At 34.8% G+C, this 13,881-nt stretch overlaps 1 protein-coding gene across 6 annotated transcripts in view; it reads right to left on the reverse strand.

Moving 5' to 3' along the window:
* The window catches only part of LOC105226347 (alpha/beta hydrolase domain-containing protein 17B), a 62,342-nt gene that overhangs the window by 27,527 nt on the left and 20,934 nt on the right, over nt 1–13,881 (reverse strand). For 3 of the 6 annotated variants that reach the window (XM_049450208.1, XM_049450212.1, XM_049450210.1), the window contains exons 2-3: nt 13,377–13,583; nt 13,193–13,325 (exon numbers count right to left, since the gene is read on the reverse strand). In XM_049450208.1, coding sequence (XP_049306165.1) covers nt 13,193–13,325; nt 13,377–13,583 — 340 coding nt within the window. Of the gene's footprint in view, nt 1–10,693; nt 10,848–13,192; nt 13,326–13,376; nt 13,584–13,881 lie in introns of those variants that run through there. The other 3 variants (XM_049450209.1, XM_049450211.1, XM_049450213.1) reach the window with 2 other exon arrangements.

Consider the following 13,881-nt stretch of genomic DNA (forward strand, 5'->3'; position numbering starts at 1 on the left):
TCTTTTATTATTCTAGTAACTTCAGAAGTAGAAGTCCTAATAGACACATGCGACTCGTTTGCGGTATTGGGCAAGGTTGGCAACTCAAAGTTGTTCTTTGGGCAATTGGGTTGAAATACCTTTTCTAGGTGATTTGCAAAGCAATTTGCCTTATCCTCATCACTACGTGCCCAACTACCATTCAACTTTCTTAGAGGCATGTTGGAATCTACTGGTGGCTTGAAAGACTTTTGTGCTTTCCAAAGAGAGTTTTGCTTGCGAGAATTTGGTTGTTGTTCTTTTTGGTATTGCCAATACTGCTGCATTAGTTATTACGTCATTAATTTCTCTTATATGTCTCTTCCTGTATTTATTTTGCAATCAATATTTATGTGGGTGCTGATATACTTTCTATATTTCAACCAGTTAGCATTATGTGATGTTAGAGAAACTTTCGGCTCAAATATCATGGGCTGTTCGTATAACTTTTTTAGTCCGGAGAATGATCAGATGATAAGTCTGTACTTGTATCAGATGTCATAAGCGATCTATCTATATTTTTGACTACAGCAAAATCTATTAAGTCTGGTATTTTTCTTCTATCACTGGGCCAGTACGTCGGCTTACCAGGAGATATGTATTATATCCAGCTTATTATGCTTATTCATAATAGTGTAGTACAACTGTCGTCCTTTCGGATTAATAAGACGTGAGCCCCAATACGTGTGTTTTGCGTTGTAATCTCCACCTGCTAGAAATCTTTGACCTAGTGTTCCAAAAAAGTCTTTAAATTCGCTTTCTGTAATTTTAAAACGAGGTGGACAGTATATAGCAGTAAGATTTATGTCACAACCCCGATTTTTGAGTGAAATTGTTGTAGCTTGTAATTGCGCTGTGGCATAAGATTCTAATGTGTGGTGATTTAACCGTTTTCTAACCAACACTGCTGTTCCTCCATGTGCCTTTCCATCTGGGTGGTTTGTAACATAGAGCCTAAATCCCGGTGTGAAGAAATTGTTTTTGTTCGTAAGATGAGTTTCTGACAATAGCATTACATCAATATTATTTTCATCCAGAAATTTAATAAGTTCCAGTTTATGTTGGTTAACACCGTTAGCATTCCATAAACAAATGTTCAATACACTCATTTTTTACTTAAAAAAGTTTGCAACATTTGGTTTGGACATTTGATTATCTCTTGAATCATATTTTGCATTGAAGCCATAAATTGTGTCATACATTGGGTAAGGTTGAAAATCATTGTTTCAACGCTTCCATTTGGTTGGTTTTGGGGCAATTGCATTTGTGCAGTATTGCCTTTCACCACGTTTGCATAGCTCCCTTGTGTAGCATTGTCTTTAGGATTAACTGGTTTTGAAATATGGACGGGGATTTCAATATTCTCATTAGGAGGAATATTCAACATTTGTTTACGACGTGCTTGAATGCCCTGCGACAACTTCGATTTCAAATCTTTATATACAGGGCAACCCCTGTAGTTAGCAGTGTGATTGCCGCCACAATTGCTGCATTTTTTATTTAAATCCTAAATTAAGAGTACATTTTGAAGTAGGATGTAGATCACCACACACCACACAAACACTGCGTAGAGTGCAATATGCTTTCGTGTGTCCATACTCTTGGCAGTTTGTACATTGTACTGGACCATTTCTCTTATGTGGTTCTTCAACGGTGATTCTGCGATGGAGCAGATATATTAAATTGTAAATCGGGTGTATTTCATTTTTTTTAATTGGTTACAATTTGGCATCAGTTCTATTTTGAACATTGGTTGTGGGACTTTGTTCCTGTTAAAAATATTTACTACTGATTTGATGCTAAAATCACCTTCTTCCAGTGCTTCTTTCACATCGTTAGAGTCGACCGAAGACTCTATACCTTTTATGACAGCAACTAGACCTTTTGAGCTCTTCAGTTGGTATGAATAGTAATTCTTGTTTTTATTTGATAAAAATTTAACGATTTCCATGAAATTTTTTTCAGTGTAGGACTGAATTTTTGTTTCATCTATATTGCCTTTTTTCAAAGGCACTATATAGAAATTGTTAGTACCTACAATTTCACTTAATTTCGCAACAAGAGCATTACTGCTACGCTCGCGCAAGTATATTGGAGGTGGTTTGGCATTAACGACCGTGGTGGTACGCTTCGGATCGTCGTCTGAACCATTGCTTAGTATGGCAAATCTGTTGCCATTTAGGATTTCTGGCTTTTTACCATTGGCGTGCCAGGTTGAAATTTTTTGGTATTGATGGCTGATTTAACTGGACTTAGTTTCCTTTTTACGTTAATATAGCGATCAATACCAGTCTGAGCAGACGGCCCATTTTGCTTGGTACATTCTCACCTTGCTTTTTGTTTTCCTTCGCTGTCCAGGTGCTTGCTGGTACCTGCGTACTGTTTGCTGTCAACGCATTTGTTGTTGCCCTTTTGCTGTTCTCTGCTGCTTCTGCTGGCTGCGCTTGCTTACTTGCTCTTTCAGCTGATCGCGGCACTCATTTTTTTATTTGATTATTTTTCCTTTTTGTTTCGTGCACAATTTGTTTATGTTTACTTAGAACAATTTGTGTGCACTGTTTTCTATTTGTTTATTTTCTATTTAATCGATTTTTTGGTTTTTTTTTTTAATTTTTGCTTGTTTGCGTTTTATTTAATATAATAATTTTACATGTACTGAGCTACTTTTATTCTTTGAAATATTACCATTCTCTCCTCGTAGGTAGAGTGTTAATGGTTTCGTTATGGATGCGAAGCCTTTATAAATTTTCTATAATATGAGGTCATTCCCAAGAAAGATCTTAAGTCTTTCAAATTTGTAGGGGTTTTGTACCTATCTATAGCTTCTATTTTTCCTAGATCTACAGTAATTCTACCGTTTTTAATTATATGTCCTAAAAATTCTGTCTGTCTTTGAAAAAATTTTGATTTTATGTTGGCTGCGTGTAAAGTGTGTATTATATTGGTGCCATCTTTCATACGTATTAGGACATCATCTATATGCAGGTATGCGCATATTCCTATGATTGGTCTGAGGTTGTCCTCAACGCATCTTTGAAAGATCGACGGTGCGTTTTTCAGTCCAAATGGTAGTCGTAGAAATTCATATTTGGCATTATTTATTGAAAATGCTGTTTTTTCCTGTCTTCTTGTTTTATTTTAACTTGATGAAATCCTGATTCCAAATCTAACATCGTGAAGTACTGTGCTTCTCCTAAGTTTTGGAGCATCATGGTGATGTCCGGAATGGGATATCTATCAGCGATTGTTTGCGCATTTAACTTTTGGAAGTCAATAACCATGCATCTTTTTGGGTTGCCTTGCTCGTCATTCCCTTTTTTAGAAACTGTCCATATGGGTGAATTGTACGGGCTTTTGCTTGGCTGTATTATTTCATTATCTAATAATTTTTTTATTTCAGTTTCTACAAATGCTCTATCCGCTTGGGGGATGGATACTGTCTGACCCAAATAGGATTATTTGTTTCTGTTCTGATTTCTGTCTCTACTATAGTTACGTAGGGTAATGTTTTACTCTGCTCATTTCTTCTCATTAATTCATTTATTTTATTTTTTATAAATTTCTTCTCCTATCATATAATTTATTCTTGTTAATTTATTCTTTTTCACAATTAATACATTTCTTTCTGTATCTATCATTGCTTTCATTTGCTTTAAGCCTTTAATTCCTATCAAGAAATCGAAATCTTGTGAGGTATCGAGTTTTAAAAATTCCATACTGAATCCTATTATATTCACTTCCTTTTTATATTTAATTAATGATTTACCGTGTAAAGTAGCCGCTTGTTTTTCACTTTCTACTTCTATCCTTTTTGCTATATACATTGTGGTCCTTACAAGCGTTGGTAACCCATGTCTTAGAATAAAAAAAAATATTCTTCCTGTTCATATTCTGTATTTGAATGTTAATCGTGTGTAATTTGGTTGGTCCGTTGATTCTTCGGTTGTATGTTAGCATGACTTGTATTATCTCGTTCTCGTTTATATCCCAATGCTCCTACCAGTTTCTTAGATGGATTTTGATAATTCTGTCGAAGCTGCGTATTTCCTGGTGGTTGTTGCTGATTCTTGTTGTAATCTTGTCTCGTTGGTCTACGGAATATGGTGGATGAATCGATATCCATTGGTTCAACTAGGGGTTGTTGTTGACAAGAATAATTATTCTGATGTTGATTGCTGAAATTATGATTCTGATGATGGTTGTATCGTGGAATGTACTCGAGGTTCTGATGGCATGAATCATGTTGCATTGTATGGGCGATACTGTAGGCTCGTGCATAGATGGCATTCTTGATAGCTACACTTCTCAGTCCAGTGACGAATGCTTTGATTGCTTTAGCTTGGATTTTTTGTGTCAATACTTGGACTATTCGTTCTTCTTTGTGTGTCATCTCAATCTTGGATAGCACTACATTCAATGCTTGGTTCAGATTGTCATATTATACATGCAGTGGTAGTTCTTTTTGTTGTATTTTCGTCATCTCTTCCTCCAGAACGTATATTGGTCGTTTGTCGGCATAGGAATCGTCTAGCCTATCGATGATGTCTTGGAAGTTTCTCTTTACGTTGCGGTTGATCAGGATCTGTGCTGCATTGCCAGTAATTTTTCCTCTGATCACTATTAATGCTTGGGCATATATATTATATCCTTCGAATTGTCGTATGTCTTCCATTAATGTGATTGCTACTTTCCTCCAATACCTGTATTCATTGTAATCATCATTAAATTGTGTTATTGATTTAAATATATTCATATCCACATCTTCTGGTCTGGTGTAAGAACATATTTGTTCTGTTCGTTGTGGAATGGTTGCACTTCTTCCTAATTGTAGTTCGGATAACTGTCGTAGCAGATCGGCGACTGCGTTGGATAATGCAATTAAATTTGCTCTGTCATCTTGCTGATTTATTTGTTGATTTATTTTACTAAAGATCGGTCTCCAGTTGTTTTCTTGGAGCGCATCTAGATTGGTATTCTTTCAATGAAAGCGTGTTGTTTGCCAATTTGTTGTCGTATTAGGATTTTTATGTGAATCCCTTTTGATTGACGTTGTGTGGGATGATGCACTGGTAAACTTCTTGGATGGTTTAAATTAATCTTTTTTTGTTTCCCGGGACTAGGTTCTTCCCTTTCAGGCAGACTGACTAAGGATATTATTGATGATCCTTTTTTGTTGCTGCCCCACGTTGGGCGCCAGTTATTTTATTTACTCGTTAGGAATAAAATAAATATATAATGTTAAGTCAGCCAATGAGATTGGTTCTGATTGATCCTTTATTTGTATAATATTTCACCGTATTCACATGTACTTCAATATTGAATATATTACACTTAAACTGTACGAGTGTTACAAGTGGTAACTTGTTACTCGGCAGTCGATAATGATAAAGTGACCTCGAGGCTATTGTTCCAGTTGCTTATATAGGCTATGCTCATACTATTGAGATGCTGGTTGTTTACTAGTAAATAACTATTTGGGTTATTATTGTTTGTTGTACTGAGGTTAAAGTATTAAGTCGCGCGTACTACTTTTGTCTAATGATCTTTTCTTTCGGGCGAATATTCGTAAATCCACGTTTGATCATCTCCTACGATATCTCAAACTCAACCTTACAATAGGTCATATGAGGATCTTGCAATATCAGTTTGCGCACAGCATCAATAGTTTCCGCAAAAACAATTGATTTTAGACGACCTCGAAAAATTTCTCTTGGAGTCGCCAAAACTGAATTAAGTTCATCGATGCTCAGTTGCTTAGTTAATCCACGACAAAAGATGTAAAATATAATCGAGGGTAAAATTTGCGTTTTAATTTTATTTATTGGCCGAAATGCATATTTCGAGTTTCTGTAAGCAACTCAAATATCGGTCGTATGTCAAAACGTCCCGAGTATGTATAACATAAAAAATGTCAAACTTTACGATAAAGTTGTAATTTGCCAGATTGCAACAGTAAGGTTGCCAACTTCCGAAAAATAAAAAAACAACCTAGAAAACATATCTTAGCAAAATTTACTGAATGTTTAATTTGCTTCTTCGATTAAGTGTATGTCATATATGTATATACATCTTTGAGTTGAAGGATACGCGAAATATAGTTATTAAACTAATTTAGTCTTTGACCTATAACATAACTTAATAAAATACCAAAAATGTCCAAAATATGACAGTAACATTAATTTTTGGGCAAAACCTTATATCTCAGGAACTGGTTCACTAATTTATCATTTTTATTTTACAGTAAGAAAGCGGGTGAAATCGGAAAATATAAACTTACTTACTTACTTTTAAGAAAAACTAATGTGGTAAATTAGTATAACTTTCGCGCGAAAACATATTCGTCAATTTTTTTTTTTTCTATGTTGATATGACCGTCAATAAAATCTTTGCCAAATATCACATTAAAATAATTATTAGTGTTTAGTGTACCCTTGTCTTTCCGATACCTTATACACGTGCATTGGGCGATTTTTACTGTAAGTAAAATTATTCAACAAAGAAATTTTAATAAGTTTTTAGTGTGGAATCAAATTACTGCTGCCGAAACATTCAGAATGTAGGAAAAGGCTTTCGGTGATAATTGTTTTTAGCAAGCCAATATTTTTGATTGGCAAAATTATTTAAAAATGGTTGAGGACGCGTTGGCGACGAAGCAACACGTTAATAAAAAAAAGGAATTGGTTTGAATCAATTGAACACATTAAACGTGAATCGCCAGGCGCATTGCAGGCTATTCCGGAACAACTGCTTCGAAGATTGGAAAAAACGTTGGTACAAATGTATTAGATATTTTTTCTTAAAGAAGATTATTGAGCACGTCACGATATCAAAATTGTGCTTGGGGACTTTAACGCCAGGGTGCGTTGGGAAAATTCATCTAGGTACCTGGCTGTCCCCGGATCGAAAAGCCACCAACCTGGTCGAACATGTTGTGATAGACACGTCTCTAGTTTTTAAAACGTGCGTAAAAAGGTCATAGCAATGACTCGGACTACTGTCTTGTTGCAGCGAAGATACGCATCCGCCTCTGTGCAGCAAACAAATTACGTTAACAAACACAAAGAAGGTTCGACGTCAAGAATCTGCAATCACAACAGACAACCGAAGGATTTTCCCTCGACTTGCATTCCTGCTCTCTGAAAGCACTCGCCAGCAATTCGGTATATGAGAACTGTGGAACGACATTTCAAGCTCCCTACGTACAGCTGCAAACGAAACCATTGGTTTTCGGAAAGGAGCTACCTAATGTCTGAATTTGGTATCCCCGCAAAACTAATACGGCTGTAGAAACTGACATTGAGCAATACCAAAAGCTTCGTTGGGAAGGACCTCTCCGATCCGTTCGATATCAAATGAAGTTTCAGACAAGGCGACTCCCTATAGTGCGACTTCTTCAATCTGCTGCTGGAAAAAATTATTCGAGCTGCAGAACTTAATCGAGGAGGTACAATCTTTTATAAGAGTGTACAGCTGCTGGCGTACACCAATGACATCGATTGGCCTTAACATCCTCCAGGTTGGACAAATGAGCGAAGGAAATGGGATTGCTACACGAAATATCTTCTGCCATCAAACAGCAGTTGTCGCGACTTCGCTCCCATGTCACTGTTGACATAATTTCGAACACCGTCAACCTCGAAATCCTAGCAGAGTAACTGTTGCCAACAAGTTTTACTTCGGACTGAGTAGTCAATTAAGAAGTAAAAATGGTGCAGAGGTATCCACGATGACAACATCTTACGACTCGGCGTTACGAGTTCTTGAGAGAGATTCTGCGGAAAATTTATAGTCAATTGCGTATTGGCAACGGCGAATATCTTAGTTAATGAAACGATGAACTGGACGAGATATACGACGACGTTGACATATCGCTTATTTGCTGCAAGACCGGCATAATTCAAAAAACGTGATTTTGGAGTTAATGCTGCAGAATTGTTCGTTATATCATACTTCATGTTGAGTGAAAAATTCATATGAATACCTCTTATATGCTCCGCTTGAGAAGAGGTGTAAGGTTGGAGTCACCGTGTAAGGTTGTAGTAAGTTGAAAACTTTAAACGCGTTTTCTGGCGAATCGATTTTTTTGACTTATGCCGGTCTTGCAGCAAATGAGCGATATGTAGTTCAGTGAATTAAGAGACAGCGGCTGCGACGGCAAGATCATGCCGTTCAAATGGATGAAAACACTCCAGCTCTGAGAGTATTCGACAAAGTACACGTCGGAAGAAGCACAGGAAGAGGAAGACCTCTGCTTCGTTGGAACTACCAGGTGAAAAAGGACCTGGCTACATCTGGGTTCTCCAATTGACGGCAAACAGTAAAAGGGAAGGGCTGACGCGCAGTTGTAAACTCGGCTATAACCGCGTAAGCAACGTCTACAACAATAAAGAAGTACATATATAGAAGCTGGTTAGATGTCCTGGCGTGACGAATTTAATGCACTAATGAATCACGCAATGATGCTACGTATGTTTACTGGTAAACTGTTAACATTGATTGCATCATCCGATACAGTTTTCTTAGTGATACAAATCTGAATGCTGAAAGCACTCTCTCTTTTATAAGAACTGTATTGTTGTTGGTAGCCAAATTGGCGCCGCATACTTAATGATTGAGTCATGTCAGTAGCTTTCCAGAAACCAAACTGCTTTGGGTTCAATCCACAGTCGCTTTCAGTGTATTTTTCAAGCCGCCAACATATTATAGTTTTCAAAGCTTTTCTAGCCGTATCGAGCATGTAGAAAGGTCGATGCGATGAAGATTCTTTCGGAGATTTATGAACCTTTAAAAAGAATGGTCCGCTGCATTTCCAGCAAAGGGAAAAATCCATTTCCTCAAACAGCTTGTGAACACTTGACGGAATGGTTCAAGACTTTCTTTTATGACAGTTTTAATAGCCAAGTGCTTTGCTATCTTTTTTCCCCCATGTTTATTTGAAAAACCGGAACTAATATGGGTTCACAATTTTAAAAAAGGACCCAAACTACTCACGCAACATCATCGGAGATAGAGACTTCCCGATCTTCTCAGTTGCTTATTGTCCTGTCAGACGACAGCGCTAATATGCATTAGCGGGCTTAATTTACATTTATTTGCGCATTTGACCCATTTTAATGCAAGTTTGTAATGCACAAGAATTTCGTGCATGTGGTTGAATTTACCAAATTTGAGTAGCAACACTGCTTAAAAATGGCCGATTTTTGATATTTATTGACAGATGTCGCACTTTTGCTATCCATTTTTCCAATATTCTTAACTTTTTGCACACTTTTTCCACATTACAATCAATTATTGCTATTAATTTCACTATATTATCTTTTAACGTAGATAATAATAAACGAATTTTTTCGTTAAATTTATATTGATTTTCCAAAAATACCAAAATTTCTATTAATAATTTTTGTTATTCATTTTTATTTCACTTTTTATTTTAATAAATAAACAAATTTCACTATCAGCTGTCTAAATGCACAATAGCCCTGACAGACGAGCAAAATTAATGCGCCTTAATCAACGCTAATGCGCATTGAAATTTTATGTTGACAGACGACGGACTTGTGCATTTAGACATCTGATAGTGAAATTTGTTTATTTATTAAAAAAAAGTGAGATAAAAATGAATAAGATAAATTATTAATAGAAATTTCGGTATTTTTGGAAAATCAATACAACTTTAACGAAAAAATTCGTTTATTATTAACTACGTTAAAAGATAATAGATTGAAATTAAAAGCAATAATTGATTGTAATGCGAAAAAAGTGTGTGAAAAAGTCAAGAATATTGGAAAATTTGATAGCAAACTCGTTGTTTATTTTCTGCCATCTAAAAATATTAAAATTTGTTTTTGTTAATATACTTGCACATAATTTAATTAGCAATATAAAAACTGTTTACATCTGATGCTGTAAACACAAAGAAGGCGGCAGATTTCATGCGACATCTGTCACACAATAGCAAAAACTCACCATTTTGGGCAGTGTTGCCTACTCAAATTTGTTAAATTCAGCTAAATGCACGAAATTTTTGTGCATTACTAACTTGCATTAACATGTGTCAAATGCGCAAGTTAATTTAAATTAAGCCCGCTAATTCATATTAGCGCTGTCGTCTGTCAGGGCTATTCTATCGTTCTCATAAAATGCTTATAGATCAATTCATCACTTCTATCATACCTAAGCGACGATATATTGATAATAATTATTTCATAATAGCAAATGCGCATATAAAAACATTTCCAATCTCAATGACAAGGTATTTGGCAAATGGTTAGCAAAGCCTTTTCCTGTGGAGATGCGATATAACAGTTCACTGCGATGCACTCCAGCATACCTTTTCAATTAGAAATTCTTGTCATGGTTGCTATAGCGCTCGGCTTCATACGACACACATCCGCCATTGCAGTGTTCCTGAGGACGTGGCAACAACGAGAGTAGAGTCAGAAGCTGCAACTTAAAACTATATTTCTTTTGAAGTAATAAGTGCGAGCCAATGTCAGCCAGGACTAAATGAATGACAATTATCCCATTAGTTTCCGTTGAGACACTGCGATCCAGACGTCACCAGGGCAGGACAATTTATTTGCTGTCATCATTCTTAAAAAAACTGTTGCAAAACTACACAAATTAATAAGAAATACAAAGAAACGGTATAATTACCAGAGATAATTTGAAGAAAATATAAGCAAAAAGTGCCCGTATCCGGTATTTCAACTTATTCATATTTGGTTATAAGAATAGGTTTTATAGGAAAATGTTAATGAATAGTTGTGCTCATGAAATTTGCCCGGTTATGGATCATGTCTATGGACTGTATGTAATGGAGAATCTCGCTGTTTATGATATGTTCGGAAATTTCCATTTTTTTGTATATTTTTTTATGTAATATTTAAGAAAATAGGATAAAAATTAGAATAAATGTAATGTAATGTAAATGTAATATTATATATAATGAGTTGTATTAAAAATAATACTTTTACTTTTTTATATTTACATAAAAATATTAATATGCGTTTACATTTATATCTTTTAACCGCTAAGCGGGTATTTAATAAATAATTTGTTTAGAGTATTCTCATCATACGTTTTCCCTTGTAAATATTAATAGCGGGTATTATAAATATTGTTATTCCGCATTCATGGTAATAAACATTTGCGAACATTTTGTGAAAGGAAATGACAGAAACAACAGTCGAGTTGTCCGACTCGTGTCGCTCGTGTGTATTTGTTTATATAAACCAGAATTTTTTCTCTAAAGCTAGACTTATAAATAGCGGGGTTTTCAATAAGAGCGAGTTTTAAAAAAACAAAAACGGTTTAGGTGTATCAGAGCGCTGGGCTTTTGTGAGTCTGTGTGAAAGAGGGGAAAGTAAAATAGACTTCAGATCTATTTTATAATACATCAAATAAGTTTTGTTTGATTTTGCAGTAAAGTTGAGTAAACATGATGCAGTATCGCAGCAATCATTCTGAGCGTATAGTATGACATTCTCATATGGATTTGCAAAAATTGATTGATTTGGCTTGGCGCTTTATTAACGGTCGTACAATACTTTGTATGCGTTTCATTATTTGATAACATTCGTTAATCATGACGGAAAGTGATTAACAATTTATTATTAACCTTATTAAACTGTAAAGATCGGCGTTTATTTATTCTGCAATTTCAGCGTTAGCAAACTGTAAACTGCGAAGAAATGAATTTTTTCGAAGTATGTTGACCGTGTTTTTAATAATATACATGTACACACAGTTTATGAAAAATAATAAGAAGAGTGGTCTGCAGTTAATGAAGTTAATGTGCATCCAGAAATGTGGGGAAATTAACAGCAAATAACTAATCAAATTTATTGAGAACAAATTTAATTTTTTATTTTGTTAAATAAGCTTTTTTTCAACTTCACCCATATTTTTCAAAGTTTTGAATTTTGTTTGCAATTGTTTTCAAATTTGCGATATTAACATGTGAAAAAATAAGGACACTTCGTGATTTACTATAAAAAATACAATATTAAATAAAAAAAAGTTACTCGTTTTTATTCAGATGTGATAATATTAATCTCTAATTTGTTTAATATTTTGTTCAAAATCCATGGTTGTTTAAAATTGATCGAACCGCTTTGGAATAGAATCAACTAGGTTTTGGCGGACGGAAACTGGAATTGCATTCTAGGAATTTTGAATAAGTTGAAAAAGGTCTTAATTATTACTTGAGCATTTTTCTCTTAACGACGCTTTGACTATATTCCATAAATTTTCAATGTTTTGATCCGGGGACTGCAGTGACCACTTCATTGTTGACCCTAAACCACTATTTTGTCTTTAGCCGTGTTTTTAGGGTCGTTGTTCTGCATAAATGTCAACCTAAATGGCATATATTGTCTTCTGCGTACTTTAGCATACATTCTTGTAGTATTGCAACATAATCGATTGCATTCATAGTCCTCTGTATCCTATGCAGCGGGCCCAGACCATTGTATGAAAACTATCCCCAAACCATGTTTCCGCCACCATATTTAACGGTCTTTATCGTATGTTTCAGTATTCCTACATAATGATTACCTCGATCAGAATTAAATAAGTTGACTTTGGTTTCGTCAGAGTAGAGAATGTAATGCCATTGCTCTTGAGGCCAAAGCAAACTTAAGCATTCGCTGTTTCAACATACTTAGGCACTTTTCTCAGGCTTCTGCTCTTTAGATTTTCCTTTTTAAGTACTTTGCGGATAGTTTTCTTGTTTTATTAAGTATTTAATCTGTTCTCTAGTTTTCGGATCGCAGGGCTAACCCTTTCCAATATCTATTCTATAATATTTTATATATTATTTTTGCCTTATCTCTGCAGAAAACACGTTTCTGTAAAACTATTTTAGATTATAACCTATGTTAACGTATGTATATAACTGTTTTTTTTTTTAATGGTGTATTCTAAAATATATTCTTACCTCAACCCATAAAGGTTCAACGGCTTTGGGACAGCGTTCATAAATACCTATCCCATGGGAAAAATCTATAACCTCACCCTTTCCAATATCTATTCTATAATATTTTATATATTATTTTTGCCTTATCTCTGCAGAAAACACGTTTCTGTAAAACTATTTTAGATTATAACCTATGTTAACGTATGTATATAACTGTTCTTTTTTTTAATGGTGTATTCTAAAATATATTCTTACCTCAACCCATAAAGGTTCAACGGCTTTGGGACAGCGTTCATAAATACCTATCCCATGGGAAAAATCTATAACCTCATCGTCAGTTCCATGTATTACTAAAACTGGTGATTTGACTTTTGAAACTTTATCAATACTGAAAAAAAATACATTTAAAAAAATTTATATTTATCCATCGATAGCGTACCTTGGAAATGCGTCGAAAAACCATGTTCTTTTGGTGTTACGGAAAACCACTCTTAGTCCGGACATCAGTGGAGAATGAAGAATTACTGCCCCAACTTCATGCTTTGTTGCCAAATCAACTGTTGGTACTGTACCAATACTCTGGCCGTATAAAATAATAGTTTCGGGACTGATATTAAACCTATATTGAACAAATTTTCGAAGAATACTAATTATTAGATATATCAGATATTCTATTCAGTCATTCTATATACGTAAATAATGGTAAAACGTAGAAAGATCATGCAAGTTAGAGAAATAATTTTACATAAATATTGTACAAATGTATTCATTGTAATTCTCTACCATAAATTATTACATACCATACTATTATCACACACTACGAATAATTTGGTATAAATAGGAAAGGAAATTTACAGAAATAATTTTTTTAATATCATCTATTTCATTTCAGTTAGTAAACGCTAAACTCTAAAGCTAGAGTCCCCTATTTCATTTACCATAGT

The sequence above is a fragment of the Bactrocera dorsalis genome, chromosome 2, assembly GCF_023373825.1.
Source record: "Bactrocera dorsalis isolate Fly_Bdor chromosome 2, ASM2337382v1, whole genome shotgun sequence".
In the NCBI taxonomy this organism is placed as follows: Eukaryota; Metazoa; Arthropoda; class Insecta; order Diptera; family Tephritidae; genus Bactrocera; species Bactrocera dorsalis.